Source organism: Salmo salar, chromosome 22 (assembly GCF_965601325.2).
Source record: "Salmo salar chromosome 22, fSalSal1, whole genome shotgun sequence".
Classification (NCBI taxonomy): Eukaryota; Metazoa; Chordata; class Actinopteri; order Salmoniformes; family Salmonidae; genus Salmo; species Salmo salar.
Window position 1 is genome coordinate 64847760 of NC_138312.1, and position 27241 is coordinate 64875000.

Sequence of the window (27241 nt, forward strand, 5' to 3'; positions counted from 1 at the left end):
AAAAGCCAGTATTATCAGGGGGGGAAAGTCAGTACTAGTAGGGGGGAAAAGTCAGTACTAGTAGGGGGAAAAGTCAGTACTAGTAGGGGGGGAAAGTCAGTACTAGTAGGGGGGAAAGTCAGTACTAGTAGGGGGGAAAAGTCGGTACTAGTAGGGGGAAAAGTCAGTACTAGTAGGGGGGGAAAGTCAGTACTAGTAGGGGGGAAAAGTCAGTACTAGTAGGGGGGAAAAGTCAGTACTAGTAGGGGGAAAAGTCAGTACTAGTAGGGGGGAAAAGTCAGTACTAGTAGGGGGAAAAGTCAGTACTAGTAGGGGGGGAAAAGTCAGTACTAGTAGGGGGGAAAAGTCAGTACTAGTAGGGGGGAAAAGTCAGTACTAGTAGGGGGGGAAAGCCAGTACTAGTAGGGGGGGAAAGTCAGTACTAGTAGGAGGAAAAAGTGGGGGGAAAAGTCAGTACTAGCAGGGGGGGAAAGCCAGTACTAGTAGGGGGGGGAAGCCAGTACTAGTAGGGGGAAAAGCCAGTGCTAGTAGGGGGGAAAAGTCAGTACTAGTAGGGGGGAAAGTCAGTACTAGTAGGGGGGGAAAGTCAGTACTAATAGGGGGGAAAAGCCAGTACTAGTAGGGGGGGAAAGCCAGTACTGGTAGGGGGGGAAAGCCAGTACTGGTAGGGGGGGAAAGCCAGTACTGGTAGGGGGGGAAAGCCAGTACTAGTAGGGGGGGAAAGCCAGTACTGGTAGGGGGGGAAAGCCAGTACTGGTAGGGGGGGAAAGCCAGTACTGGTAGGGGGGGAAAGCCAGTACTAGTAGGGGGGAAAGCCAGTACTAGTAGGGGGGGAAAGCCAGTACTGGTAGGGGGGGAAAGCCAGTACTGGTAGGGGGGGAAAGCCAGTACTAGTAGGGGGGGGAAGCCAGTACTAGTAGGGGGAAAAGCCAGTGCTAGTAGGGGGGAAAAGTCAGTACTAGTAGGGGGGAAAGTCAGTACTAGTAGGGGGGGAAAGTCAGTACTAATAGGGGGGAAAAGCCAGTACTAGTAGGGGGGGAAAGCCAGTACTGGTAGGGGGGGAAAGCCAGTACTGGTAGGGGGGGAAAGCCAGTACTGGTAGGGGGGGAAAGCCAGTACTAGTAGGGGGGGAAAGCCAGTACTGGTAGGGGGGGAAAGCCAGTACTGGTAGGGGGGGAAAGCCAGTACTGGTAGGGGGGGAAAGCCAGTACTAGTAGGGGGGAAAGCCAGTACTAGTAGGGGGGGAAAGCCAGTACTGGTAGGGGGGGAAAGCCAGTACTGGTAGGGGGGGAAAGCCAGTACTGGTAGGGGGGGAAAGCCAGTACTAGTAGGGGGGAAAGCCAGTACTAGTAGGGGGGGAAAGCCAGTACTAGTAGGGGGGGAAAGCCAGTACTAGTAGGGGGGGAAAGCCAGTACTAGTAGGGGGGGGAAAGCCAGTACTAGTAGGGGGGGGAAAGCCAGTACTAGTAGGGGGGGAAAAGCCAGTACTAGTAGGGGGGGAAAAGCCAGTACTAGTAGGGGGGGCAAAGCCAGTACTAGTAGGGGGGGAAAAGCCAGTACTAGTAGGGGGGGAAAGCCAGTATTATCAGGGGGGGAAAGTCAGTATTATCAGGGGGGAAAAGCCAGTACTAGTAGGGGGGAAAAGCCAGTACTAGCGGGGGGGTAAAGTCAGTACATGTAAGGGGGGAAAGTCAGTACATGTAAGGAGGGATTAGTCCGTACAAGTAAGGGGGGGAAAGTCAGTACTGGTAAGGGGCCCTATAGGGTGTGACCAGACATGCCATACTTCCCTCAGATGACAGCCGTTTGGGTCCAGGCCCTATAGGGTGTCACCCATTAAGAAAGAGATCATGAGAAAATGTTAAAGGGTGATGTTATCCCACTCCTCATGAGCAGCCCCTGAGGTGTTGGTTGGCAAACCTTATGGCGCCTATCGGTTTTATGCTGATTTAAGAGGCTTGAACTCCAAGACACCTCTCAATGCTTACCCAATGCATGACATCCTAGTCTTTGCATGGTGCTACTTGGTGTAACACTCTGGACCTGCAGTCTGGCTACTGGCAAATTGAGATGGATGAAAAGAACAAAGAGAATAGCGCGATACAGTCCTTTTGGCCTTAACCATGCTGGAGCGACCTTTCGGAGAATGATGGAGAGAGTTCTTGGGGAACTGCGAGGTGTCAACTGTTTTGTCTACATAGGTGACATCATAGTCTACTCCCCCAACAAACAGCAGCATGTGGCTGACCTCAATGCTGTTTTCAGCAAACTCCATTATGTCAACTTGACATTGAGCATGAAGAAATGCCATTTCCTGAAGACCCAGCTGAAGTTCCTTGGACATATTGTCAAAGGGAAAGTGGTGTAAATAAATCCAGACAAGGCATCGGCGGTGACCTACTATTCTACTCCGTATGATTTACCAACTCAATCACATGTATTTATTAAGCCCTTTTTAACATCAGTAGTTGTCACAAAGTGCTATACAGAAACCCAGCCTAAAACCCCAAAGAGCAAGCAATGCAGAAACGTGGTGGTTAAGAAAAACTCCCTAGAAAAGCAGGAACCTAGGAAGAAACCTAGAGAGGAACAAGCCTTAAGGCCAGATCATCCTTCAAGATGTTCAAACATCTTGATGACCAGGCAAATAATAACCACAGTGGTTATAGAGGGTGCAACAGGTCAGCACCTCAAGAGTAAATGTCAGTTCATAGCCGAGCATTCAGACGTCGAGACAACCGGTGCGGCGGTAGGGGGAGTGAGAGACTCTCATAAGGATCAGCAGACATTCCATAAAAATTTAGCTCAAAGTGCCTCCAGCTGTTTGCTGAGAAATTCTAGGCCTGTGCATTGTTACAAAGAATGACTTGATCTCTCTCCTTCTTACTCCCTCCCCAAATGCAGATTGGTTCTCTGCACCATGGTCTAGGCTGTGTTCTGTCCCTGCCACACCGCAGGCTGGTGTGTTACTGCAGGTTGTTCGAGGTTCCAGATCCCAACAAGCCTCAGAAACTGGGTCTGCACCAGAGAGAGATCTTCCTCTTCAATGACCTGGTGGTGGTACGTACTGTACAACTGAACTCTGTCTGGCTCTAGTTATTTCTCTAGTTCATTCTCACCCAGGAGAAGCTCTTCAAACCTGGTCCTTTGGACAGACAGCGTGTTCATATTGTTGTTTCTGATGTACAGAGGGAACATTTAGTCTGTTTATGAAGGGTGACCAAGACCGGACTGAGTCATGAATGTCCCTGTGTGTTTTTTTTTCCCCCAACTAGGTGACAAAGATCTTCCAGAAGAAGAAAAACTGTGTGACGTACAGCTTCAGACAGTCCTTCTCCCTTTATGGGATGCAGGTGCTGCTGTTTGAGAACCAGTGTAAGTATCTAATGCTGTGATGTTTCTGTGTGTCTCTGGGCGGTGTTCCCAAATACAGATTCGGCCTGCTTTCAATGGATATTCTATATTGAGCATGATTTTAAGTCCAGGACCAGGTTTAATCTGTGTCTGGGAAACTATTATTAAACCCTCTGGTGCTGCCCTATGAAGCTGACACTATTATTAAACCCTCTGGTGCTGCCCTATGAAGCTGACACTATTATTAAACCCTCTGGTGCTGCCCTATGAAGCTGACACTATTATTAAACCCTCTGGTGCTGCCCTATGAAGCTGACACTATTATTAAACCCTCTGGTGCTGCCCTATGAAGCTGACACTATTATTAAACCCTATGGTGCTGCAACTTACTTTCGGGTTAAATATAATTTTTCTTGTGATGTCATCCCTCCTAGACTATCCCAACGGCGTGCGGTTAACATCGGCGGTTCCCCGAGCGGATATCAAGCTTTTAATCAACTTCAACGCTCCCAACCCTCAGGACAGGAAGAAGTTCACTGACGACCTGAGAGAATCCATCGCTGAGGTCCAGGAGATGGAGAAATACCGCATAGAGTGTGAGTAGTGGAAATACCTAGGTTTGAACCTCATGACTGGGTTAGCCTGATGGGGGAAAAAAATAAGTAACATGGCGCCAACAGACATGACAGCTCTGCTTCTAGCTCCTAAGCAACTTTGCAGTATTTAGTATTTTGTGTGTGTTATTGCTTACATTATTAGCTCAGAATGCTTTTTGTGTTATTACATACAGCCAGAAATAACTTTTGGATCTCAGAGCGATGGTAACTCACCAGCAGTATGACCAGGACTTTCCCGAATTGGATCCTTTGTTCGTACCCTCCAGGGCAATTTAATTTATCCCAGAGGCTGCTTCAAGTTGCCGCCGGTGGAGAAGAGGTATTCGGATTGGACCTCTAGTCCGACTCAGGAGGCGGGCACACCATCCACCGCTTCCGATTATATTACTCGCTAACGTTCAGTCTCTGCACAATAAAGTTGATGAGCTCAGTCGAGGATCTCCTTCCAGAGAGACATCACAGACTGTAACATACTCTGTTTCACGGAATCATGGCTCTCTCGGGATATACTGTCCCCATCCATACGACCATCTGGGTTCTCAGTTCATCGCACAGACAGGAATAAACAACTCCATCTGGGAAGAAGAAAAGAGTATGTTTCATGATTGACTACTCATGGTGTGATAACATACAGAAACTCAAGTCCTTTTGTTCACCTGACCTAGAATACCTCAATCAAATGCCGACTGTATTACCTCCCAAGATAAGTCTCTTCGGTTATAGTCACAGCTGTGTCTATTCCCCCTCAAGCCAATACCACAATGGCACTTAAGGAACTACATTGGACTTCATGCAAACTGGAAACCCCATATCTTGAGGCCGCATTTTTTTTGTAGCTGGGGATTTTAACAAAGCAAATTTGCAGAAAAAGCTATCGAAGTTCTATCAACACATTGACTTTACTCGCTTAAGGAAAACCCTAGATCAATGCTACCTGCCCTCGCTTCGGCAAATCAGATCACAACTCCATTTTGCTACTCCTTTCCTAAGACCCTCAGAAACGTTTAAAGATTGCACAATTGAGAGCATCCTGTGTGGCTGTATCACCATCTGGTACGACAACTGCCCGCAACCACAGGGTTCTCCAGAGGGTGGTGCGGTCTGCCCAACACATCACCGGGGGCACACTGCCTGCCCTCCAGGACACCTACACCACCCGATGTCACAGGAAGGCCAAAAAGATCATCAAGGACATCAACCACCTGAGCCACAGCCTGTTCACCCCGCTATCATCCAGAAGGCGAGGTCAGTACAGGTGCATCAAAACTGGGGCGGAGAGACTGAAAAACAGCTTCTATCGCAAGGTCATCATCATCACTAGCCGGCTACCACCCGGTTACTCAACCCTGCACCTTAGAGGCTGCTGCCCTATTTACATAGACATGGAATCACTGGCCACTTTAATAATGAAACACTAGTCACTTTAATAATGTTTACATGCTGCTTTACTCATCTCATATGTATATACTGTATTCTATTCTACTGTTTTTAGTCAATGCCACTCCGACATTGCTCATCCTAATATTTATATATTTTTTAATTCCATTCTTTTACTTTTAGATTTGTGTATTGTTGTGAATTGTTAGATACTACAGTACTGTATGAGCTAGGAACACAAGCATTTAGTTACACCCGCAATAACATCTGCTAGATACAATGCCTTGCAAATGTATTCATCCCACTTGGCGTTTTTCAATTTAAAATTACAGGTAATGTAATTTTAAATGTATTTTTATTTTGGATTTCATGCAAAGCTCCACAGTGGAGATTGGAGTATCTGTCCATAGGACCACTTTAAGCCGTACACTCGACAGAGCTGGGCTTACGGAAGAGCAGCCAGGAAAAAGCCATTGCTTAAATAAAAAAATAAGCAAACATGTTTGGTGTTCACCAGAAGGCATGTGGGAGACTCCCCACACATATGGAAGTCTAAAATTCAGCTTTTTGACCATCAAGGAAAACGCTATGTCTGGGACAAACCCAACACCTCTCATCACCCTGAGAACACCATCCCCACAGTGAAGCATCATGCTGTGCGGATGTTTTTCATCGGCAGGGACGGGGAAACTGGTCAGAATTGAAGGAATGATGGCGCTAAATACAGCGAAATTCTTGATGGAAACCTATTTGTCTTCCAGAGATTTGAGACTGGGATGGAGGTTCACCTTCCAGCAGGACAATGACCCTAAGCGTACTGCTAAAGCAACACTTGAGTGTTTTCAGGGGAAACATTTAAATGTCTTGGAATGGCCTAGTCAAAGCCCAGACCTCAATCCAATTGAGAATCTGTGGTATGACTTAAAGATTGCTCTACACCAGCAGAACCCATCCAACTTGAAGGAGTTGGAGCAGTTTTGCCTTGAATAATTGGCAAAAATCCCACTGGCTAGATGTGCCAAGCTTATAGACACATACCCCAAGAGACTTGCAGCTGTAATTGCTGCAAAAGGTGGCTCTACAAAGTATTGACTTTGGGGGGGTGAATAGTTATGCACGCACAAGTTTTCAGTTTTTTATGTCTTCTTTCTTGTTTGTTTCACAATAACAAATATTTTGCATCTTCAAAGTGGTAGGCATGTTCTGTAAATCAAATGATACAAACCCCCAAAAAATCTATTTTAATTCCAGGTTGTAAGGCAACAAAATAGGAAAAATGCCAAGCAGGGTGAATACTTTCGCAAGCCACTGTATGTGACCAATGAAATTTAATTTGATTTGAACTAAACCTCAAGACTGGGTTAGCCAAAGCCTTAAAGAAGTATGGGATAAAACATCACTGGGGCCAAGCTTCTTAACAGCTTCTACCCCAAAGCCATAAGACTCCTGAACAGCTAATCAATGGGCTTCCCAGTCGATTTGCATTGTCCCCCCCATTCTACACTGCTGCTACTCTCTGTTATTATCTATGCATAGTCACATTAACTCTACCTACATGTAGAAATTACCTCGACAAACCAGTACCACCGCACATTGAATCTGTACCAGTACCCCCTGTATATAGCCCCGCTAGTTATTTTACTGCTGCTGTTTAATCATTTGTTACTTTTATTTTCTATTTTTCACTGAACACTTAATTTTCTTAAAACTTCGTAAAGCATTGTTGGTTAAGGGCTTGTAAGTAAGCAGTTCACTGTAAGGTCTATAGCTTTTGTATTCGGCCCATGTGACAAATACAATTTGATTTGTGCGAGATATTGATGTGTTGAAGGTACCAAACTGTCTGTTCAAGCAGTTCGCACACAGTCCAGACACCCATCGGCACAACACATCCCACCAGAGGTCTCTTCACAGTCCAGACACCCATCGGTACAATACAACACATCCAACCAGAGGTCTCTTCACAGTCCAGACACCCATCGGTACAACACAACCCACCAGAGGTCTCTTCACAGTCCAGACACCCATCGGTACAACACATCCCACCAGAGGTCTCTTCACAGCCCAGACACCCATCGGTACAACACATCACATCCAACCAGAGGTCTCTTCACAGTCCAGACACCCATCAGTACAACACATCCCACCAGAGGTCTCTTCACAGTCCAGACACCCATCGGTACAATACAACACATCCAACCAGAGGTCTCTTCACAGTCCAGACACCCATCGGTACAACACATCCAACCAGAGGTCTCTTCACAGTTCAGACACCCATCGGTACAACACAACCAACCAGAGGTCTCTTCACAGTCCCCAGGTCCAGAACAGAGGCTGGGGGAAACACAGTATTACATAGAGCCATGACTACATGGAAATCTCTGCCATCCCAGGTAACTCAAGGTGAAAATAAAACCAGATTCAAAAACCAGATTAAAGAACACCTTACTGCACAAAAGGGTACTGTGAAGAGACACAGACATTTTTATGTATGTTGTATTGTAATTTGCACTGTACTATGTATTAGACCTAGATATTGTGTGTATGTACTGATATGTAGGCTTTGTGATGTTTTAAATGTATGTATTTTCAGTCCTTGACTAATAATGTTCTGCACTATGTAATACGTCAGTCATGTTTAATGTGGACCCATGGAAGAGCAGCTGATGCTTATGCAGTGGCTAATGGGGATCTTAATAAATACCAATCAGTTAATTTGATTACATAAGTTAACGTTACTTGATTCAGAAGTTCATTTGATTATGTCACTGTAATAGCCTTCCCTGTGGCTCAGTTGGTAGAGCATGGTGTTTGCAACGCCAGGGTTGTGGGTTCGATTCCCACGGGGGGCCAGTACAAAAAAAAAAATGCATGAAATGTATGCATTCACTACTGTAAGTTGCTCTGGATAAGAGCGTCTGCTAAATGACATAAATGTATTGGAGCTGGAGAAGCAGAAGGGCGTGGTCCGTCCCAGCCTATCACAGAGCTCGGGGTTGACTGACAGGTCCCAGAGCTGTAATCTAACCTGAATCTGTGTACCCCTCTAGCGGAGCTGGAGAAGCAGAAGGGCGTGGTCCGTCCCAGCCTATCACAGAGCTCGGGGCTGAAGAAGGACTCTGGGAACGGCCAATTGGGTCGCGGCAGCCTTGATGACAACTACGCCATGGGGGAGGGGCTAAAGAGGAGTGCCCTCAGCAGCTCGCTACGAGACCTCTCAGATGCAGGTGAGGGGTTAGAGGTCATCAGCCTGCCTAGGGTTCTATGTTTAAGACTACATCCAAAATGGCACCCTATTCCCCTCATAGGACCAAAGGTAGTGCATTACTATATAGGGAAAAGGGTGCCATTTCAGATGTGTCCTATGTCACTAGTATGTGTAGTGGCCCGTGACATTAGGTAGAGCTCTGTAGTCTCCTCTCTAGGCAGCAGCTGCTGGTATGATACTCACTTCACTATATCTGATGACTCAGTTCTGAAATGAAGAGCAGATTCCTTACCTGGGCCAGTAGCGGCTGTACTGTAGGTGAATGGTCAGGTGAGGCACAGTCTGAGTCTCAGTTTAACAGGGTGTCTCAGTGTGGACTAGAGACAGATGGACGTGTTGACTAATGTACTCAGCCTGTTAGCACGGACATTACTTAATGTTCTATTGTTAATCCAGGTAAAGCCTCTGCACACTAGACACATCACCTGTTCTCTCTGCACACATCACCTGTTCTCTCTGCACACTAGACACATCACCTGTTCTCTCTGTACACTAGAGACATCACCTGTTCTCTCTGCACACATCACCTGTTCTCTCTGTACACTAGAGACATCACCTGTTCTCTCTGCACACATCACCTGTTCTCTCTGCACACATCACCTGTTCTCTCTGTACACATCACCTGTTCTCTCTGCACACTAGACACATCACCTGTTCTCTCTACTCACATCACCTGTTCTCTCTGCACACTAGACACATCACCTGTTCTGTCTACTAACATCACCTGTTCTCTCTGCACACTAGACACATCACCTGTTCTGTCTGCACACTAGACACATCACCTGTTCTGTCTACTAACATCACCTGTTCTCTCTGCACACTAGAGACATCACCTGTTCTCTCTGCACACTAGACACATCACCTGTTCTCTCTACTCACATCACCTGTTCTCTCTGCACACTAGAAACATCACCTGTTCTCTCTGCACACATCACCTGTTCTCTCTCTACCACACTAGACACATCACCTGTTCTCTCTACTCACATCACCTGTTCTCTCTGCACACTAGACACATCACCTGTTCTCTCTACTCACATCACCTGTTCTCTCTGCACACTAGAGACATCACCTGTTCTCTCTGCACACATCACCTGTTCTCTCTGCACACTAGACACATCACCTGTTCTCTCTACTCACATCACCTGTTCTCTCTGCACACATCACCTGTTCTCTCTACACACTACACACATCACCTGTTCTCTCTGCACACATCACCTGTTCTCTCTACACACTACACACATCACCTGTTCTCTCTGCACACTACTCACATCACCTGCTCTCTCTGCACACTAGACACATCACCTGTTCTCTCTACTCACATCACCTGTTCTCTCTGCACACTAGACACATCACCTGTTCTCTCTGCACACTAGACACATCACCTGTTCTGTCTGCACACTAGACACATCACCTGTTCTGTCTGCACACTAGACACATCACCTGTTCTCTCTGCACACTAGACACATCACCTGTTCTCTCTGCACACTAGACACATCACCTGTTCTCTCTGTACACTAGAGACATCACCTGTTCTCTCTGCACACATCACCTGTTCTCTCTGCACACTAGACACATCACCTGTTCTCTCTACACACTAGACACATTACCTGTTCTCTCTACTCACTAGACACATCACCTGTTCTCTCTGCACACTGCACACATCACCTGTTCTCTCTACTCACATCACCTGTTCTGTCTGCACACTAGACACATCACCTGTTCTGTCTGCACACTAGACACATCACCTGTTCTCTCTGCACACTAGACACATCACCTGTTCTCTCTGCACACTGCACACATCACCTGTTCTCTCTACTCACATCACCTGTTCTCTCTGCACACTAGAGACATGACCTGAAACGGTTAGCTGAGCTACTGCCCTCTGTCTACATCACACTTCAGTTCCTCGACCCTTCTGACATGTTCAATCTCTTAACATTTACTTCTCTGGTTTTGGGGCTTTGAACACCCTTAACAGACAAGTTGATGTTTTGGGAATCAAAGTCCAACCTACTGCTATAGTAGTCTGTCTGTGGTAATGGGTTGGCCAGACTTATCAGGAGTCACTGTGCTTTATTCTCCGTTAATCTCCGTTGCTCCGTAGTATCTATTTAGTATAGTGTTTTGGTAGCGTACTAGAGATGTACCAGAGATGTTTTACTGTAGACTGCTCTCTCCCTTCCGTGCTAACTTCCCTTCTGTCTCTCCTGTGACCCCCATTCCTCCATGAGACTGGTTATAGCTTCCCTGTGGCTCAGTTGGTAGAGCATGGTGTGTTATACATACTGGCCTTCCCTGTGGCTCAGTTGGTAGAGCATGGTGTTTGCATCGCCAGGGTTGTGGGTTCGATTCCCACGGGGGGCCAGTACAAAAAAAAAAAAAAAAATGCATGAAATTAAATGTATGCATTCACTACTGTAAGTCGCTCTGGATAAGAGCGTCTGCTAAATGACTAAAATGTAAATGTAGCTGTCGCTGACAAGACACCCCCTAGTGGCCACTAGGCAGACATGCGTTCCCCAGCGAGAAAAAACAAAATGTCGCTCAAACAGAAGAGAGAACTAACAGACTGAAAGATGACTAGCGACAACAACTGGGACCTAAGAGACACCCATCATGAGCGCTCAGTAAGAGGCAAACACAAGAAAAACCCAAACTTAGACAGGAAGCAAACCAAAAGGGTGGTGCAAAACGAAAACGGCGAAGATCAGACAAAGCAATGCTTTTCTAGAAATAAAATAGGGAGCGCCAACTGAAGGAGTTAAACCCTCCACATCTATCAAGACAACTGAAGGAGTTAAACCCTCCACATCTATCAAGACAACTGAAGGAGTTAAACCCTCCACATCTATCAAGACAACTGAAGGAGTTAAACCCTCCACATCTATCAAGACAACTGAAGGTGTTTAACCCTCCACATCTATCAAGACAACTGAAGGTGTTAACCCTCCACATCTATCAAGACAACTGAAGGTGTTAACCCTCCACATCTATCAAGACAATTGAAGCACTGGGCCAGACACTCTTAAATAGCACCTGGGCCAGCACAGGTGAAACACACTGACTAACGAGATGGCAACCAGCTCAGGTGTAACACATTGACATCACTCGGTGCGCCCTATGTGCTAAAGTCCAAATTCAAAAACATAAATACAAAAACCAAAACCTATAATACAGACCTACAGCTTTGCAGTAAGGATGATACTTTTGATCATGTAGTGTATGTGGACACCTGCTGGTCAAACATCTCATTCCAAAATCATGAGCATTAATATGGAGTTGGTCCCCCCTTTTGCTGCTAAACTCAGCAAAAAAAGAAACGTCCTCTCACTGTCAACTGCGTTTATTTTCAGCGAACTTAACATGTGTAAATATTTGTATGAACATAACAAGATTCAACAACTGAGACAAACTGAACAAGTTCCACAGACATGTGGCTAACAGAAATGGAATAATGTGTCCCTGAACAAAGGGGGTGGTTGGGTCAAAAAGTAAGAGTCAGTATCTGGTGTGGCCACCAGCTGCATTAAGTACTGCAGTGCATCTCCTCCTCATGGACTACACTAGATTTGCCAGTTCTTGCTGTGAGATGATACCCCACTCAACGAACAGAGTTGAGATTGCCTGCAATGACAACAAGCTCAGTCCGATGATGCTGTGACACTCCGCCCCAGACCATGACGGACCCTCCACCTCCAAATCGATCCCACTCCAGAGTACAGGCCTCGGTGTAATGCTCATTCCTTCGACGATAACGACTCGTCAGTGATGAGCACTTTTTGCCAGTCCTGTCTGGTCCAGCGATGGTGGGTTTGTGCCCATAGGCGACATTGTTGCCGGTGATGTCTGCTGAGGACCTGCCTTACAACAGGCCTACAAGCCCTCAGTCCAGCCTCTCTCAGCCTATTGCAGACAGACTGAGCACTGATGGAAGGATTGTGCATTCCTGGTGTAACTCGGGCAGTTGTTGTTGCCATCCTATACCTGTCCCGCAGGTGTGATGTTCGGATGTACCAATCCTGTGCAGGTGTTGTTACACGTGGTCTGCCACTGCGAGGACGATCAGCTGTCCGTCCTGTCTCCCTGTAGCGCTGTCTTAGGCGTCTCACAGTACGGACATCTGCAGTCCTCATGCCTCCTTGCAGCATGCTTAAGGCACGTTCACGCAGATGAGCAGGGACCCTGGGCATCTTTCTTTTGGTGTTTTTCAGAGTCAGTAGAAAGGCCTCTTTAGTGACCTAAGTTTTCATAACTGTGACACTAATTGCCTACCGTCTATAAGCTGTTAGTGTCTTAACGACCGTTCCACAGGTGCATGTTCATTAATTGTTTATGGTTCATTGAACAAGAATGGGAAACAGTGTTTAAACCATTTACAATGAAGAGCTGTGAAGTTATTTTGATTTTTATGAATTATCTTTGAAAGACAGGGTCCTGAAAAAAGGACATTTCTTTTTTTTGCTGAGTTTATAACAGCCTCCACTCTTCTGGGAAGGCTTTCCACTTGATGTTGGAACATTGCTGTGGGGACTTGCTTCCATTCAGCCACAAGAGCATTCGTGAGGTCAGGCACTGATGTTTGGCGATTAGGCCTGGCTCGCAGTCAGCGTGGTTGAGGTCAAGGCTCTGTGCAAGCCAGTCAAGTTCTTCCACACCAATCTTGACAAACCACTTCTGAATGGACCTCGCTTTTTGCACGGTGTCATTGTCACGCTGAAACAGGAAAGGGCCTTCCCCAAACTGTTGCCATAAAGTTGGAAGCACAGAATCATCTAGAATGTCATTGTATGCTGTAGAGTTAAGATTTCCCTTCACTGGAACTAAGGGGTCCGAACCATGAAAAACAGCCCCGGACCAATTTTCCTCCTCCACCAAACTTTACAGTTGACACTATGCATTGGGGCAGGTAGCGTTCACCCGGCATCTGCCAAACCCAGATTCGTCTGTTGGACTGCCAGGTGGTGAGGCGTGATTCATCACTCCAGAGTCCAATGGCGGCGAGCTTTACACCACTCCAGCCAGTGCTTGGTATTGCGTATGGTGATCTGAGGCTTGTGTGTGTGTGGCTGCGGCCATGGAAACCCATTTAATGAAGCTCCCAACAAACAGTTCTTGTGCTGACGTTGCTTCCAGAGCGATTTGGAACTCGGTAGTGAGTGTTGCAACCGAGGACAGACAATTTTTAAGCGCTTCAGCACTCGGCTGTCCCGTTCTGTGTGCTTGTGTGGCCTACCACTTCACGGTTGTGCCGTTGTTGCTCCTAGATGTTTCTACTTCAAAATAACAACTTGCAGCTCTACCAGGGCAGCTCCAGCAGGGCAGCTCCAGCAGGGCAGCTCAAGCAGGGCAGCTCTACCAGGGCAGCTCTAGCAGGGCAGCTCTAGCAGGGCAGCTCTACCAGGGCAGCTCTACCAGGGCTGCTCTAGCAGGGCTGCTCTAGCAGGGCAGCTCTACCAGGGCAGCTCTAGCAGGGCAGCTCTACCAGGGCAGCTCCAGCAGGGCAGCTCTAGCAGGGCAGCTCCAGCAGGGCAGCTCTACCAGGGCTGCTCTAGCAGGGCTGCTCTAGCAGGGCTGCTCTAGCAGGGCTGCTCTACCAGGGCAGCTCTAGCAGGGCAGAAATGTGATGAACTGACTTGTTCGAAAGGTGGCATCCTATGACGGTGCCACGTTGAAAGTCACTGAGGTCTTCAGAAAGGACATTCTACTGCCAATGTTTGTCTATGGAAATTGTATGGCTGTGTACATGGCTTTATACATTTGTCAGCAAAGGGTGTGGCTGAAATAGTCAATTCCACTAATTTTAAGGTGTGTCCACATACTTTTGTATATGTAGTGTAGATTCACCTGTACAGATCCCTAGCAGCCAGTTCCTGCTGTAAGTCAGATAGTTCCTGTATGCCAGGTATGTTGGTTGGTTGTCTAACCTCTGCTATTGCCTGTCCTGTCCTGCTCAGGTAAGCGTGAGCGCCGCAGCAGTGCAGGATCACTAGACAGAAATACTGAAGTAAGTAGGAAGATACTAATCGCACTCTACTGCATGTCACTGGCGTCTGGCTTCTCGCTATATTTATGTATCGCTCTGTGATGATGCTGTGCACTTTGAACACACAACACCCTGTACCCTGTTCCTGCACCCTGTTCCCTGTTCCTGCACCCTGTTCCCTGTTCCTGTACCCTGCTCCCTGTTCCCTGTTCCTGCACCCTGTTCCCTGTTCCCTGTTCCCTGCTCCCTGTTCCCTGTTCCTGTACCCTGTTCCCTGTTCCCTGTTCCTGCACCCTGTTCCCTGTTCCTGCACCCTGTTCCTGTTCCCTGTTCCCTGTTCCTGTACCCTGTTCTCTGTTCCTATTTTATGTTCCTCCACCCTGTTCTCTGATCTTATTCTCTGTTCCTCCACCCTGTTCCCTGTTCCTCCACCCTGTTCTCTGATCTTATTCTCTGTTCCTCCACCCTGTTCTATGTTCCTGTATCTTTTGTTTCTTACTTGTTCTGGTCTGTGGCTGGGGTCAACCTCTTCCCCACCCTGGTTGTCTTCAGGAGTGGAGGAGGGGATCGGGATACCACCTGCTGCATGCTTGGCCTGCCTGTTAGTCTGTCTGTTAGTCTGTTTTATGTCCATTTTGCCAGCATGATGGACTAATACAGCTAATTACTCCACCGCACAGTTACTCTGATCGTTGATCTCTTGTTAGTCTGTTTTATGTCCATTTTGCCAGCATGATGGACTAATACAGCTAATTACTCCACCGCACAGTTACTCTGATCGTTGATCTCTTGTTAGTCTGTTTTATGTCCATTTTGCCAGCATGATGGACTAATACAGTTAATTACTGTACCGCACAGTTACTCTGATCGTTGATCTCTTGTTAGTCTGTTTTATGTCCATTTTGCCAGCATGATGGACTAATACAGTTAATTACTGTACCGCACAGTTACTCTGATCGTTGATCTCTTGTTAGTCTGTTTTATGTCCATTTTGCCAGCATGATGGACTAATACAGTTAATTACTCCACCGCACAGTTACTCTGATCGTTGATCTCTTGTTAGTCTGTTTTATGTCCATTTTGCCAGCATGATGGACTAATACAGTTAATTACTCCACCGCACAGTTACTCTGATCGTTGATCTCTTGTTAGTCTGTTTTATGTCCATTTTGCCAGCATGATGGACTAATACAGCTAATTACTCCACCGCACAGTTACTCTGATCGTTGATCTCTTGTTAGTCTGTTTTATGTCCATTTTGCCAGCATGATGGACTAATACAGCTAATTACTCCACCGCACAGTTACTCTGATCGTTGATCTCTTGTTAGTCTGTTTTATGTCCATTTTGCCAGCATGATGGACTAATACAGCTAATTACTCCACCGCACAGTTACTCTGATCGTTGATCTCTTGTTCTTTTCTGGTTGTTTAGTTTTATTTTCTTGTCGTTTTCTTTCTGCTGTTTGTTCAACTGAGACATGTGTGACACTGTGCACCAAGAAAACCTGTTCCTCTCCAACCCTCTCTACTCTCCTCTACCTGAGCCTAACTCCTCCTCTACTGAGCTACAGAGCAGCAACTCTACATTCTATAGGTCAGGACAGAGCAGCAATGATGGATCCTATTGGTCAGGACAGAGCAGCAACTCTACATTCTATAGGTCAGGACAGAGCAGCAATGATGGATCCTATTGGTCAGGACAGAGCAGCAACTCTACATTCTATAGGTCAGGACAGAGCAGCAATGATAGATCCTATTGGTCAGGAACAAGATGAGATTTCATGAGATGTCATTCATCTATTTTCAGCAATATGGCGATATTGTTGATCAATCCCAGATGTTTTCATTTAAAGTAAAGTTCCAGCTAGCACATCGTGCCTTAGATATCGACAGACAGTTAAAACTGAGAGGTGTGTAGCTGAATTATATGTCCATTATACAAAATAATAATAAAGGCACCAGAGGGGAGGGTTGTCATTTTACTGGCTCCTAATCAACTGTGCTATTTTGTTAGTTTTTTTTCGCATTGTTTGAAACTCATTTTGTACATAATGTTGCTTCTACCGTATCTTATGACCGAAAATAGCTTCTGGACATCAGAACAGTGATTACTTACCTCGAACTGGAAGAAGATTTTTTTCTTTAATGAGTCCGACGTGAAGGATATACTGCCTTGTCAAGACAAGAACCAAATTCCCGTCATCAGCGTGAAGAAAAGACGGAAGAAAAGGGGGAAAGAGGGCTGGGTGTCTTGTAAGAATTTGCTGACGAGTAGGTAAACCACCACTTCCCTCTGTATTATTGGCCAACGTGCAGTCATTGGAAAACAAACTGGACAATCTGCGATTAAGACTATCCTACCAACGGGACATTAAAAACTGCAATTACTTATGTATCATCGAGACTTGGCTGAACGACGACACAGATAATATAGAGCTGGCTGGCTTCTCCGTGTTTCGGCAGGACAGAGCAGCTACGTCTGGTTGACGAGAGGGGCGAGGGTGTGTGTCTATTTGTCAATAGTTGCTTTTGCACGATGTCTAATATTTAGTTATTGCTCACCTGAGGTAGAATACCTCATGATAAGCTGTAGACCACACTATCTACCAAGAGAGTTTTCATCTATAGTTATTGCTCACCTGAGGTAGAATACCTCATGATAAGCTGTAGACCACACTATCTACCAAGAGAGTTTTCATCTATATTATTCATAGCCGTCTATTTACCACCACAGACCGATGATGGCACTAAGACCGCACTCAACGAGCTGTATAAGGCCATAAGCAAACCAGAAAACGCTCATCCAGAAAAGGAGCTCCTAATGGCCGGGGTCTTTAATACAGGTAAACTTAAATACGTTTTACTTCATTTCTACATGTCACATGTGCAATCAGAGGAAAGAAACTCTACACCACCTTTATAAAACACACAGAGATGAATACAAAGCTCTCCATCTCCCTCCATTTGGCAAATCTGACCATAATTCTATTCCAGTTTACAAGCAACAACTAAAGCAGGATGTACCAGTGACTCGCTCAATACGGAAGTGGTCAGATGATGCTGATGCTAAGCTACAGGACTGTTTTGTTAGCACAGACTGGAATATGTTCCGGGATTCATTTAATGGCATTGAGGAGTACACCACCTCAGTCACCGGCTTCATCAATAAGTGCATCGACGACGTCGTCCCCACAGTGACCGTACGTACATTTCCCAACCAGAAGCCAAGGATTACAGGCAACATCCGCACTGAGCTAAAGGCTAGAGCTGCCGCTTCAAGGAGCGGGACACTAATCCGGATGCTTATAAGAAATCCCTCTATTCCCTCAATCAAACCATCAAACAGTCAAAGCATCAATACAGGACTAAGATTGAATCCTTCCACACCGGCTCTGACACTCGTCGGATGTGGCAGGGCTTGAAAACTATTACGGACTACAAAGGGAAACCCAGCCGCGAGCTGCCTTGTGACGCGTGCCTACCAGATGAGCTAAATGTCTTTTTAAATCAAATGTATTTGTCACATACACATGGTTAGCAGATGTTAATGCAAGTGTAGCGAAATGCTTGTGCTTCTAGTTCCGACCATGCAGTAATATCTAACAAGTAATATAACCTAACAATTCCACAACTACCTTATACACACAAGTGTAAAGGAATGAATACGAATATGTACATAAAAATATATAAATGAGTGATGGCCGAACGGCATAGGCCAGATGCAGTAGATGGTATAGAGTACAGTATATACATATGAGATGAGTAATGTAGGGTATGAAACACAAAGCGGCATTGTTTAAAGTGGCTAGTGATACATTACATCAAGATGGCAAGATGCAGTAGATGGTATAGAGTACAGTATATACATATGAGATAAGTAATGTAGGGTATGTAAACATTATATAAAGTGCCATTGTTTAAAGTGGCTAGTGATAAATTGATTACATCAATTTTTCCATTATTAAAGTGGCTGGAGTTGAGTTAGTATGTTGGCAGCAGCCACTCAATGTTAGTGATGGCTGTTTAACAGTCTGATGGCCTTGAGATAGAAGCTGTTTTTCAGTTTCTCGGTCCCAGCTTTGATGCACCTGTACTGACCTCGCCTTCTGGATGATAGCGGGGTGAACAGGCAGTGGCTCAGGTGCTTATTGTCCTTGATGATCTTTTTGGCCTTCCTGTGACATCGGGTGGTGTAGGTGTCCTGGAGGGCAGGTAGTTTGCCCCCGGTGATGCGTTGTGCAGACCTCACTACCCTCTGGAGAGCCTTCCGGTTATGGGCGGAGCAGCTGCCGTACCAGGCGGTGATACAGCCCGACAGGATGCTCTCGATTGTGCATCTGTAAAAGTTTGAGTGTTTTTGGTGACAAGCCGAATTTCTTCAGCCTCCTGAGGTTGAAGAGGCGCTGCTGCGCCTTCTTCACCACGCTGTCTGTGTGGGTGGACCATTTCAGTTTGTCCGTGATGTGTACGCCAAGGAACTTAAAACTCTCCACCCTCTCCACTACTGTCCCGTCAATGTAGATAGGGGGCTGCTCCCTCTGCTGTTTCCTGAAGTCCACGATCATCTCCTTTGTTTTGTTGACATTGAGTGTGAGGTTATTTTCCTGACACCACACTCCGAGGGCCCTCACCTCCTCCCTGTAGGCCGTCTCGTTGTTGTTGGTAATCAAGCCTACCACTGTAGTGTCGTCTGCAGACTTGATGATTGAGTTGGAGGCGTGCATGGCCACTCAGTCGTGGGTGAACAGGCAGTACAGGAGAGGGCTGAGAACGCACCCTTGTGGGGACCTAGTGTTGAGGATCAGTGGGGTGGAGATGTTGTTACCTACCCTCACCACCTGGGGGCGGCCCGTCAGGAAGTCCAGGACCCAGTTGCACAGGGCGGGGTCGAGACCCAGGGTCTCGAGCTTAATGACGAGTTTGGAGGGTACTATGGTGTTAAATGCTGAGCTGTAATCGATGAACAGCATTCTTACATAGGTATTCCTCTTGTCCAGATGGGTTAGGGCAGTGTGCAGTGTGATGGCGATTGCGTCGTCTGTGGACCTATTAGGGCGGTAAGCAAATTGGAGTGGGTCTAGGGTGTCAGGTGATATGGTCCTTGACTAGTCTCTCAAAGCACTTAATGATGATGGAAGTGAGTGCTACGGGGCGGTAGTCATTTAGCTCAGTTACCTTTGCTTTCTTGGGAACAGGAATAATGGTTGCCCTCTTGAAGCATGTGGGGACAGCAGACTGGGATAAGGTTTGATTGAATATGTCTGTAAACACACTAGCCAGCTGGTCTGCGCATGCTCTGAGGACGCGGCCGGAGATGCCGTCTGGGCCTGCAGCCTTGCGAGGGTTAACACGTTTCGAGGCAAGCAAAACTGAAGAAAGCATGAAAGTCATCCGGAACAGCTGGTACTATGTGATCACGGTAGCCTATGTGAGCAAGATATTTAAACAGGTCAACATTCACAAAGCCGCGGGGCCAGACGGATTACCAGGACGTGTACTCAAAGCATGCGCTGACCAACTGGCAAGTGTCTTCACTGACATTTTTAACCTCTCCCTGGTCGAGTCTGGAATATGTTTCAAGACCACCATAGTCCCTGTGCCCAAGAACACTAAGGTAACCTGCCTAAATGATTACCGCCCCGTAGCACTCACGTCTGTAGCCATGAAGTGCTTTGAAAGGCTGGTCATGACTCACATCAACACCATTATCCCAGAAACCCTAGACCCACTCCAAATCGCATTCTGCCCCAACAGATCCACAGATGATGCAATCTCTATTGCACTTCACACTGCCCTTTCCCACCTGAACAAAAGGAACACCTATGTGAGAATGCTATTCATTGACTACAGCTCAGGGTTCAACACCATAGTGCCCACAAAGCTCATCACTAAGCTAAGGACCCTGGGACTAAACACCTCCCTCTGCAACTGGATCCTGGACTTCCTGACGAGCCGCCCCCAGGTGGTGAGGGTAGGCAGCAACACAACCGCCATGCTGATCCTCAACATTTTGGCCCCTCAGCGGTGCTTGCTTAGTCCCCTCTTGTACTCCATGTTCATCCACGACTGCGTGGCCAAGCACATCTCAACACCATCGTTAAGTTTGCCGACAACACAACAGTGGTAGGCCTGATCACCGACAACGATGAGACTGCCTATAGGGAGGAGGTCAGAGACCTGGCAGTGTGGTGACAGGACAACAACCACTCTCTCAATTTGACCAAGCCAAAGAAGCTTATTGTGAAGTATAGGAAAAGAAGGGTCGAACAGGTCCCCAATAACATCGAAGGGACTGAAATGGAGCGAGTCAAGAGTTTCAAGTTCCTTGGTGTCCACATCACCAATCAGCTATCATGGTCCAAACACACCAAGACAGTTGTGAGGCTGGCACAACAACACCTTTTCCCCCTCAGGAGACTGAAAAGATTTGGCATTGGTCCCTAGATCCTCAAAAATGTCTACAGCTGCACCATCGAGAGCATCCTAACCGGTTGCATCACCGCCTGGTATGGCAACTGCTCGGCATCTGACCGTAAGGCGCTACAGAGGGTAGTGCGTACAGCCCAGTACATCACTGGGGCCAATCTTCCTGACATCCAGGACCTATATACTATGCGGTGTCAGAGGATGGCACAAAAATTGTCAAAGACCCCAGCCACCCCAGTCATAGACTGTTCTCTCTACTACCGCATGGCATGAAGCTGGTTGAGAGAATACCAAGAGTGTGCAAAGCTGTCATCAAGGCAAAGGGTGGCTACTTTTAAGAATCTCAATATAAAATATATTTGGGGGGTTACTACTTGATTCCATATGTGTTATTTCATAGTTTTGATGTCTTCACTATTATTCTAAAATGTAGAAAATAGTAAAAAAAAATAAAAAATTAAAAAAACTTGAATGATTAGTTGTTCTAAAAGTTTCGACCGGTGGTGTATTTTTAGTAAATATTTTATTAACTTTATTTCTGCCTTGTTGGTTAACGGGTGTAAATAAGCATTTCACTGTGAGGTCTACTACACCTGTTGTATTCAGCATTTCACTGTGAGGTCTACTACAGCTGTTGTATTCAGCATTTCACTGTGAGGTCTACTACACCTGTTGTATTCAGCATTTCACTGTGAGGTCTACTACACCTGTTGTATTCAGCATTTCACCGTAAGGTCTACTACACCTGTTGTATTCAGCATTTCACTGTAAGGTCTACACCTGTTGTATTTGGCGTATTTGACAAATAATATTTGATTTGATTTGAATGTCAGGTGTGAACATAATATAATCCTTTATAATACTTCTACCTGGTCCGGATGCAGCATGGCTATGAAGGTTCATTAGAAACAGCCTTGTTTAATATCACCTGTTCTGTTTCTGAAAACAGAGGTGTTCCACAATCCTAGTCCTAAAGAGCTACATGATGTGGGAGCTTTTGTTCGAGCCCTGCACTGACACAACCTGATTCAGCTTTTCAAGGTCTTAATGACCAGTCGATTAGCTGGCATTTGTGTTGGGGTAGAGAGAAACCCTGCACATTCCTATATCTCTCCAGGACCAGGTTAGTTGATCAGTGGTTCACCAATTGTCTGGTCTGCCCTGAGAAATGGTTGCCAAGTCTGCAGTATGTCCTAACTGTCCTCTCTGGTCCACAGTGAAACCACTGTTTAGTAACTTCACAGTGTGACTGATTGCTCTGTCTGTGTCCTAACTGTCCTCTCTGGTCCACAGGGCTCCATCATTAGCAACCCCAGTCCCCACATGAGACGCAGAGCCACGTCTTCCCGAGACAGAGACGGTCCTTCCAGAGGACACTCCGTCCCCAACACCTCCTCTTCCCTCCTGGGCTCTTTGTTCGGGACCAAGAGGGCCAAGTCCCCCTCCTTGTCCCCCCAGCACCCCACCCTCAACTTCCGTACCGTGCATCCCTCCAACCTACTCCAGACGGCCCAGAGCCAGGCAGATACACAGGCCCAGTTGCTTCAAGGAGCCCAGTACTGCCAGAACCCTCCACCCTACCACCACCACCACCACTACCACCCCCCTGCCCCTGCCCCTGGGTCTGCCCTCTCCTCCTCTCATCCTCCTCCTCCCCCCCCCTCCTCCTCACCACCACCCACTGCCTCCCACCCCTACTCCCTCCTCCACCAAGCCCAAACACAGCGGCATCAGCACTGTGGTTTGAGGACAGAAACGCGCACACAGCTCCTAAAGACAGACTAGGGACGGATGGATGGCAGGACCTCTGGTTAGAGCTCCTGTCCCCTACTGGACCTACAGGAGACAATGGGGACAGATGTCTCTGACTGCTGACCAGGACCGGGACATGGTTGTTTGGATTGACATTATGTATATCTAGACTGAATTCTCACCTCAGCCAGAGAGCCTCCAAGGGAGACGGAGAAGAGGAGGTTCCATGGCCCAGCCATGGTGTTCTCCAGTTGACTGGGTCTGGCAGAAGTACCTCCCAACTGTCCGTACAATTAATCGCCAACCTTAAGACCGTAGAAAGTACATCTTCCTCTAGACCAGGAATGGGCAACTCGAGACGCATGAGCAATTAAAACATATATTTTTTTGGGGGGGGGGGGGGGGAACAGTTGGTGTCTTAACTTATTGTTGAGAGTTAGACTAATACAATACACAATGGCAAAATGTACAGAATTTGAGGAAATTAACTTTAGACTGATCCTTTAGTGCAACTGGTTTAACTACAGACGTGTTCCTCTAGACTGATCCTTTAGTACCACTGGTTTAACTACAGACGTGTTCCTCTAGACTGATCCTTTAGTACAACTGGTTTAACTACAGACGCGCTCCTCTAGACTGATCCTTTAGTGCAACTGGTTTAACTACAGACGCGCTCCTCTAGACTGATCCTTTAGTACAACTGGTTTAACTACAGACGTGCTCCTCTAGACTGATCCTTTAGTGCAACTGGTTTAACTACAGACGCGTTCTTCTAGACTGATCCTTTAGTACAACTGGTTTAACTACAGACGTGCTCCTCTAGACTGATCCTTTAGTGCAACTGGTTTAACTACAGACGCGCTCCTCTAGACTGATCCTTTAGTACAACTGGTTTAACTACAGACGTGTTCTTCTAGACTGATCCTTTAGTGCAACTGGTTTAACTACAGACGCGCTCCTCTAGACTGATCCTTTAGTGCAACTGGTTTAACTAAAGACGCGCTCCTCTAGACTGATCCTTTAGTGCAACTGGTTTAACTACAGACGCGTTCTTCTAGACTGATCCTTTAGTGCAACTGGTTTAACTACAGACGCGCTCCTCTAGACTGATCCTTTAGTACAACTGGTTTAACTACAGACGTGTTCTTCTAGACTGATCCTTTAGTACAACTGGTTTAACTACAGACGTGTTCCTCTAGACTGATCCTTTAGTACAACTGGTTTAACTACAGACGCGCTCCTCTAGACTGATCCTTTAGTACCACTGGTTTAACTACAGACGCGTTCCTCTAGACTGATCCTTTAGTACAACTGGTTTAACTACAGACGTGCTCCTCTAGACTGATCCTTTAGTACAACTGGTTTAACTACAGACGCGCTCCTCTAGACTGATCCTTTAGTGCAACTGGTTTAACTACAGACGCGTTCCTCTAGACTGATCCTTTAGTGCAACTGGTTTAACTACAGACGCGCTCCTCTAGACTGATCCTTTAGTGCAACTGGTTTAACTACAGACGCGCTCCTCTAGACTGATCCTTTAGTACAACTGGTTTAACTACAGACGCGTTCCTCTAGACTGATCCTTTAGTACAACTGGTTTAACTAAAGACGTGCTCCTCTAGACTGATCCTTTAGTACAACTGGTTTTAAAATGATATCTACATTATGTCTTTCTTCTCCTTACCAAGCAAGTCAACACCATGGCTATTTAAAATATACATCTATCTAAATCTTTATCTGTTTTCTGTTTTTTTATCAATCAAGGAATTACTGGGAATATTTATCACATATATTATTACTTGCCTACTAGTGTCGGCAGAAGCAGAAAACGTTTCTCAATAGTAACAGCCTGACTTCAGAATGTGTAGCCCAGCGTGACAGTCAGTTTATAACCAGAGCTAGCAGCTGTTTCCGGTGTTGTAATGCAGCCTGGCCGTAGGTGTCATATCACTGTGATATTGGCAGCTCATTGCCTGTACAATAACAGACATAAATAACTGTGCCAATTATTAAAGCATTGACTAATTTAGTCACTTTGCTTTGTGTATATCGTGCATATTAATGTATTTTGTATAAATAATGATAATAATATAATCAACTGTTGTTATTATTGTTGTTAACAGACCATGGTTCCATAAGGCAGTATTATACTCTATTTACGTAGCAGACCTGTGGTATAGTTTCACTATTCTGATCAATAAGCCTATCAAAGCTTGTATTAGTTATTAAGCTTATCAGTGTATATATCTGATTACCTTTGCATTAGAACTGTGAGGATTCTACCTGGCTGGTTCTGGTTCCACAGCCCGGATCTCAGCTGGGTTAGTCACTGTGCTTCATTGAGACAAACCGGATCAGACTGGTTCAAAGTGGAATCACTGTGCTCCAAACTGCTTCAGACTAGTTTACTGTTCTACTGACCGGTTCAGTCCAGTTTAAACTGGATAAAACCGGGTCTGTCTCGGGTGGGGAAGGAAAACAGAACATAGCCGAACTCTGGACCTCTTCATGGATTCACCTCAACTTCCACCCAGCAGTCTGGCTGAACCCTACCACTGATGTATATGGATTCACCTCCACCCAGCAGTCTGGCTGAATCCTACCACTGATTTATATGGATTCACCTCCACCCAGCAGTCTGGCTGAACCCTACCACTGATTTATATGGATTCACCTCCACCCAGCAGTCTGGCTGAACCCTACCACTGATTTATATGTATTCACCTCCACCCAGCAGTCTGGCTGAACCCTACCACTGTTTTATTTATTTTTTTAATTTAGAGGCTAATAAAACATGCATTTGATTTTGCAGGATGTATTGGATGAAATCTGTGTTTTGCTTAAAGAGGTTTCATGTTTTGATTTGAAGGACAGGTATAGGAGACGGGTGGGATTCTATGCTAGCCTAGCGGGCTGAACCTAGCGGGCTGAAGCCTGAACCTAGCGGGCTGAATCTAGCGGGCTGAATCTAGCGGCCTGAACCTAGCGGGCTGAACCTAGCGGGCTGAAGCCTGAACCTAGTGGGCTGAACCTAGCAGGCTGAAGCCTGAACCTAGCGGGCTGAAGCCTGAACCTAGCGGGCTGAAGCCTAGCAGAACGACTAGCTGACAGCTGAATGACTCTCATTGTGTCAGTGTTTGGTTTCACAGTAAAACAGATTGACTGGCTGTCTTCGGGAAGTACAGTCGTGGCCAAAAGTTTTGAGAATGACATAAATATTAATTTTCACAAAGTTTTCTGCTTCAGTGTCTTTAGATATTTTTGTCAGATGTTACTATGGAATACTGAAGTATAATTACAAGCATTTCATAAGTGTCAAAGGCTTTTATTGACAATTACATGAAGTTGATGCAAAGAGTCAATATTTGCAGTGTTGACCCTTCTTTTTCAATACCACTGCAATCTACATTTACATTTTAGTCATTTAGCAGATGCTCAACTGAGCCACAGGGAAGCCCCTGGCATGCCCTGGCATGCTGTCAACTAACTTCTGGGCCACATCCTGACTGATGGCAGCCCCTTCTTGCATAATCAATGCTTGGAGTTTGTCAGAATTTGTGGGTTTTTGTTTGTCCACCTGCCTCTTGAGGATTGACCACAAGTTCTCAATGGGATTAATGTCTGGGGAGTTTCCTGGCCATGGACCCAAAATATTGATGTTTTGTTCCCTGAGCCACTTAGTTATCACTTTTGCCTTATGGCAAGGTGCTCCATCATGCTGGAAAAGGCATTGTTCGTCACCAAACTGTTCCTGGATGGTTGGGAGAAGTTGCTCTCGGAGGATGTGTTGGTACCATTCTTTATTCATGGCTGTGTTCTTAGGCAAAATTGAGAGTGAGCCCACTCCCTTGGCTGAGAAGCAACCCCACACATGAATGGTCTCAGGATGCTTTACTGTTGGCATGACACAGGACTGATGGTAGCGCTCACCTTGTCTTCTCCGGTCAAGCTTTTTTCTGGATGCCCCAAACAATCGGAAAGGGGATTCATCAGAGAAAATGACTTTACCCAAGTCCTCAGCAGTCCAATCCCTGTACCTTTTGCAGAATATCAGTCTGTCCCTGATGATTTTTCCTGGAGAGAAGTGGCTTCTTTGCTGCCCTTCTTGAAACCAGGCCATCCTCCAAAAGTCTTGACCTCACTGTGCGTGCAGATGCACTCACACCTGCCTGCTGCCATTCCTGAGCAAGCTCTGTACTGGTGGTGCCCCGATCCCGGAGCTGAATCAACTTTAGGAGACAGTCCTGGCGCTTGCTGGACTTTCTTGGGCGCCCTGAAGCCTTCTTCACAACAATTGAACCGCTCTCCTTGAAGTTCTTGATGATCTGATAAATGTTTTATTTAGGTGCAATCCTACTGGCAGCAACATCCTTGCCTGTGAAGTCCTTTTTGTGCAAAGCAATGATGACGGCACGTGTTTCCTTGCAGGTAACCATGGTTGACAGAGGAAGAACAATGATTC

The 27241-nt window shown here is 46.3% G+C and overlaps 1 protein-coding gene across 1 annotated transcript in view; it reads left to right on the forward strand.

Moving 5' to 3' along the window:
- The window catches only part of iqsec1b (IQ motif and Sec7 domain ArfGEF 1b), a 45026-nt gene extending 19438 nt beyond the window's left edge, over positions 1 to 25588 (forward strand). Inside the window, exons 7-12 of the mRNA XM_082967769.1 lie at positions 2905 to 3060; positions 3276 to 3375; positions 3789 to 3950; positions 8399 to 8575; positions 14571 to 14620; positions 22321 to 25588. Of these exons, the coding sequence (XP_082823895.1) occupies positions 2905 to 3060; positions 3276 to 3375; positions 3789 to 3950; positions 8399 to 8575; positions 14571 to 14620; positions 22321 to 22812 (1137 nt within the window). The 3' untranslated portion in view covers positions 22813 to 25588. The remainder of the gene's footprint in view (positions 1 to 2904; positions 3061 to 3275; positions 3376 to 3788; positions 3951 to 8398; positions 8576 to 14570; positions 14621 to 22320) is intronic.
- Positions 25589 to 27241: the final 1653 nt, after the last annotated feature.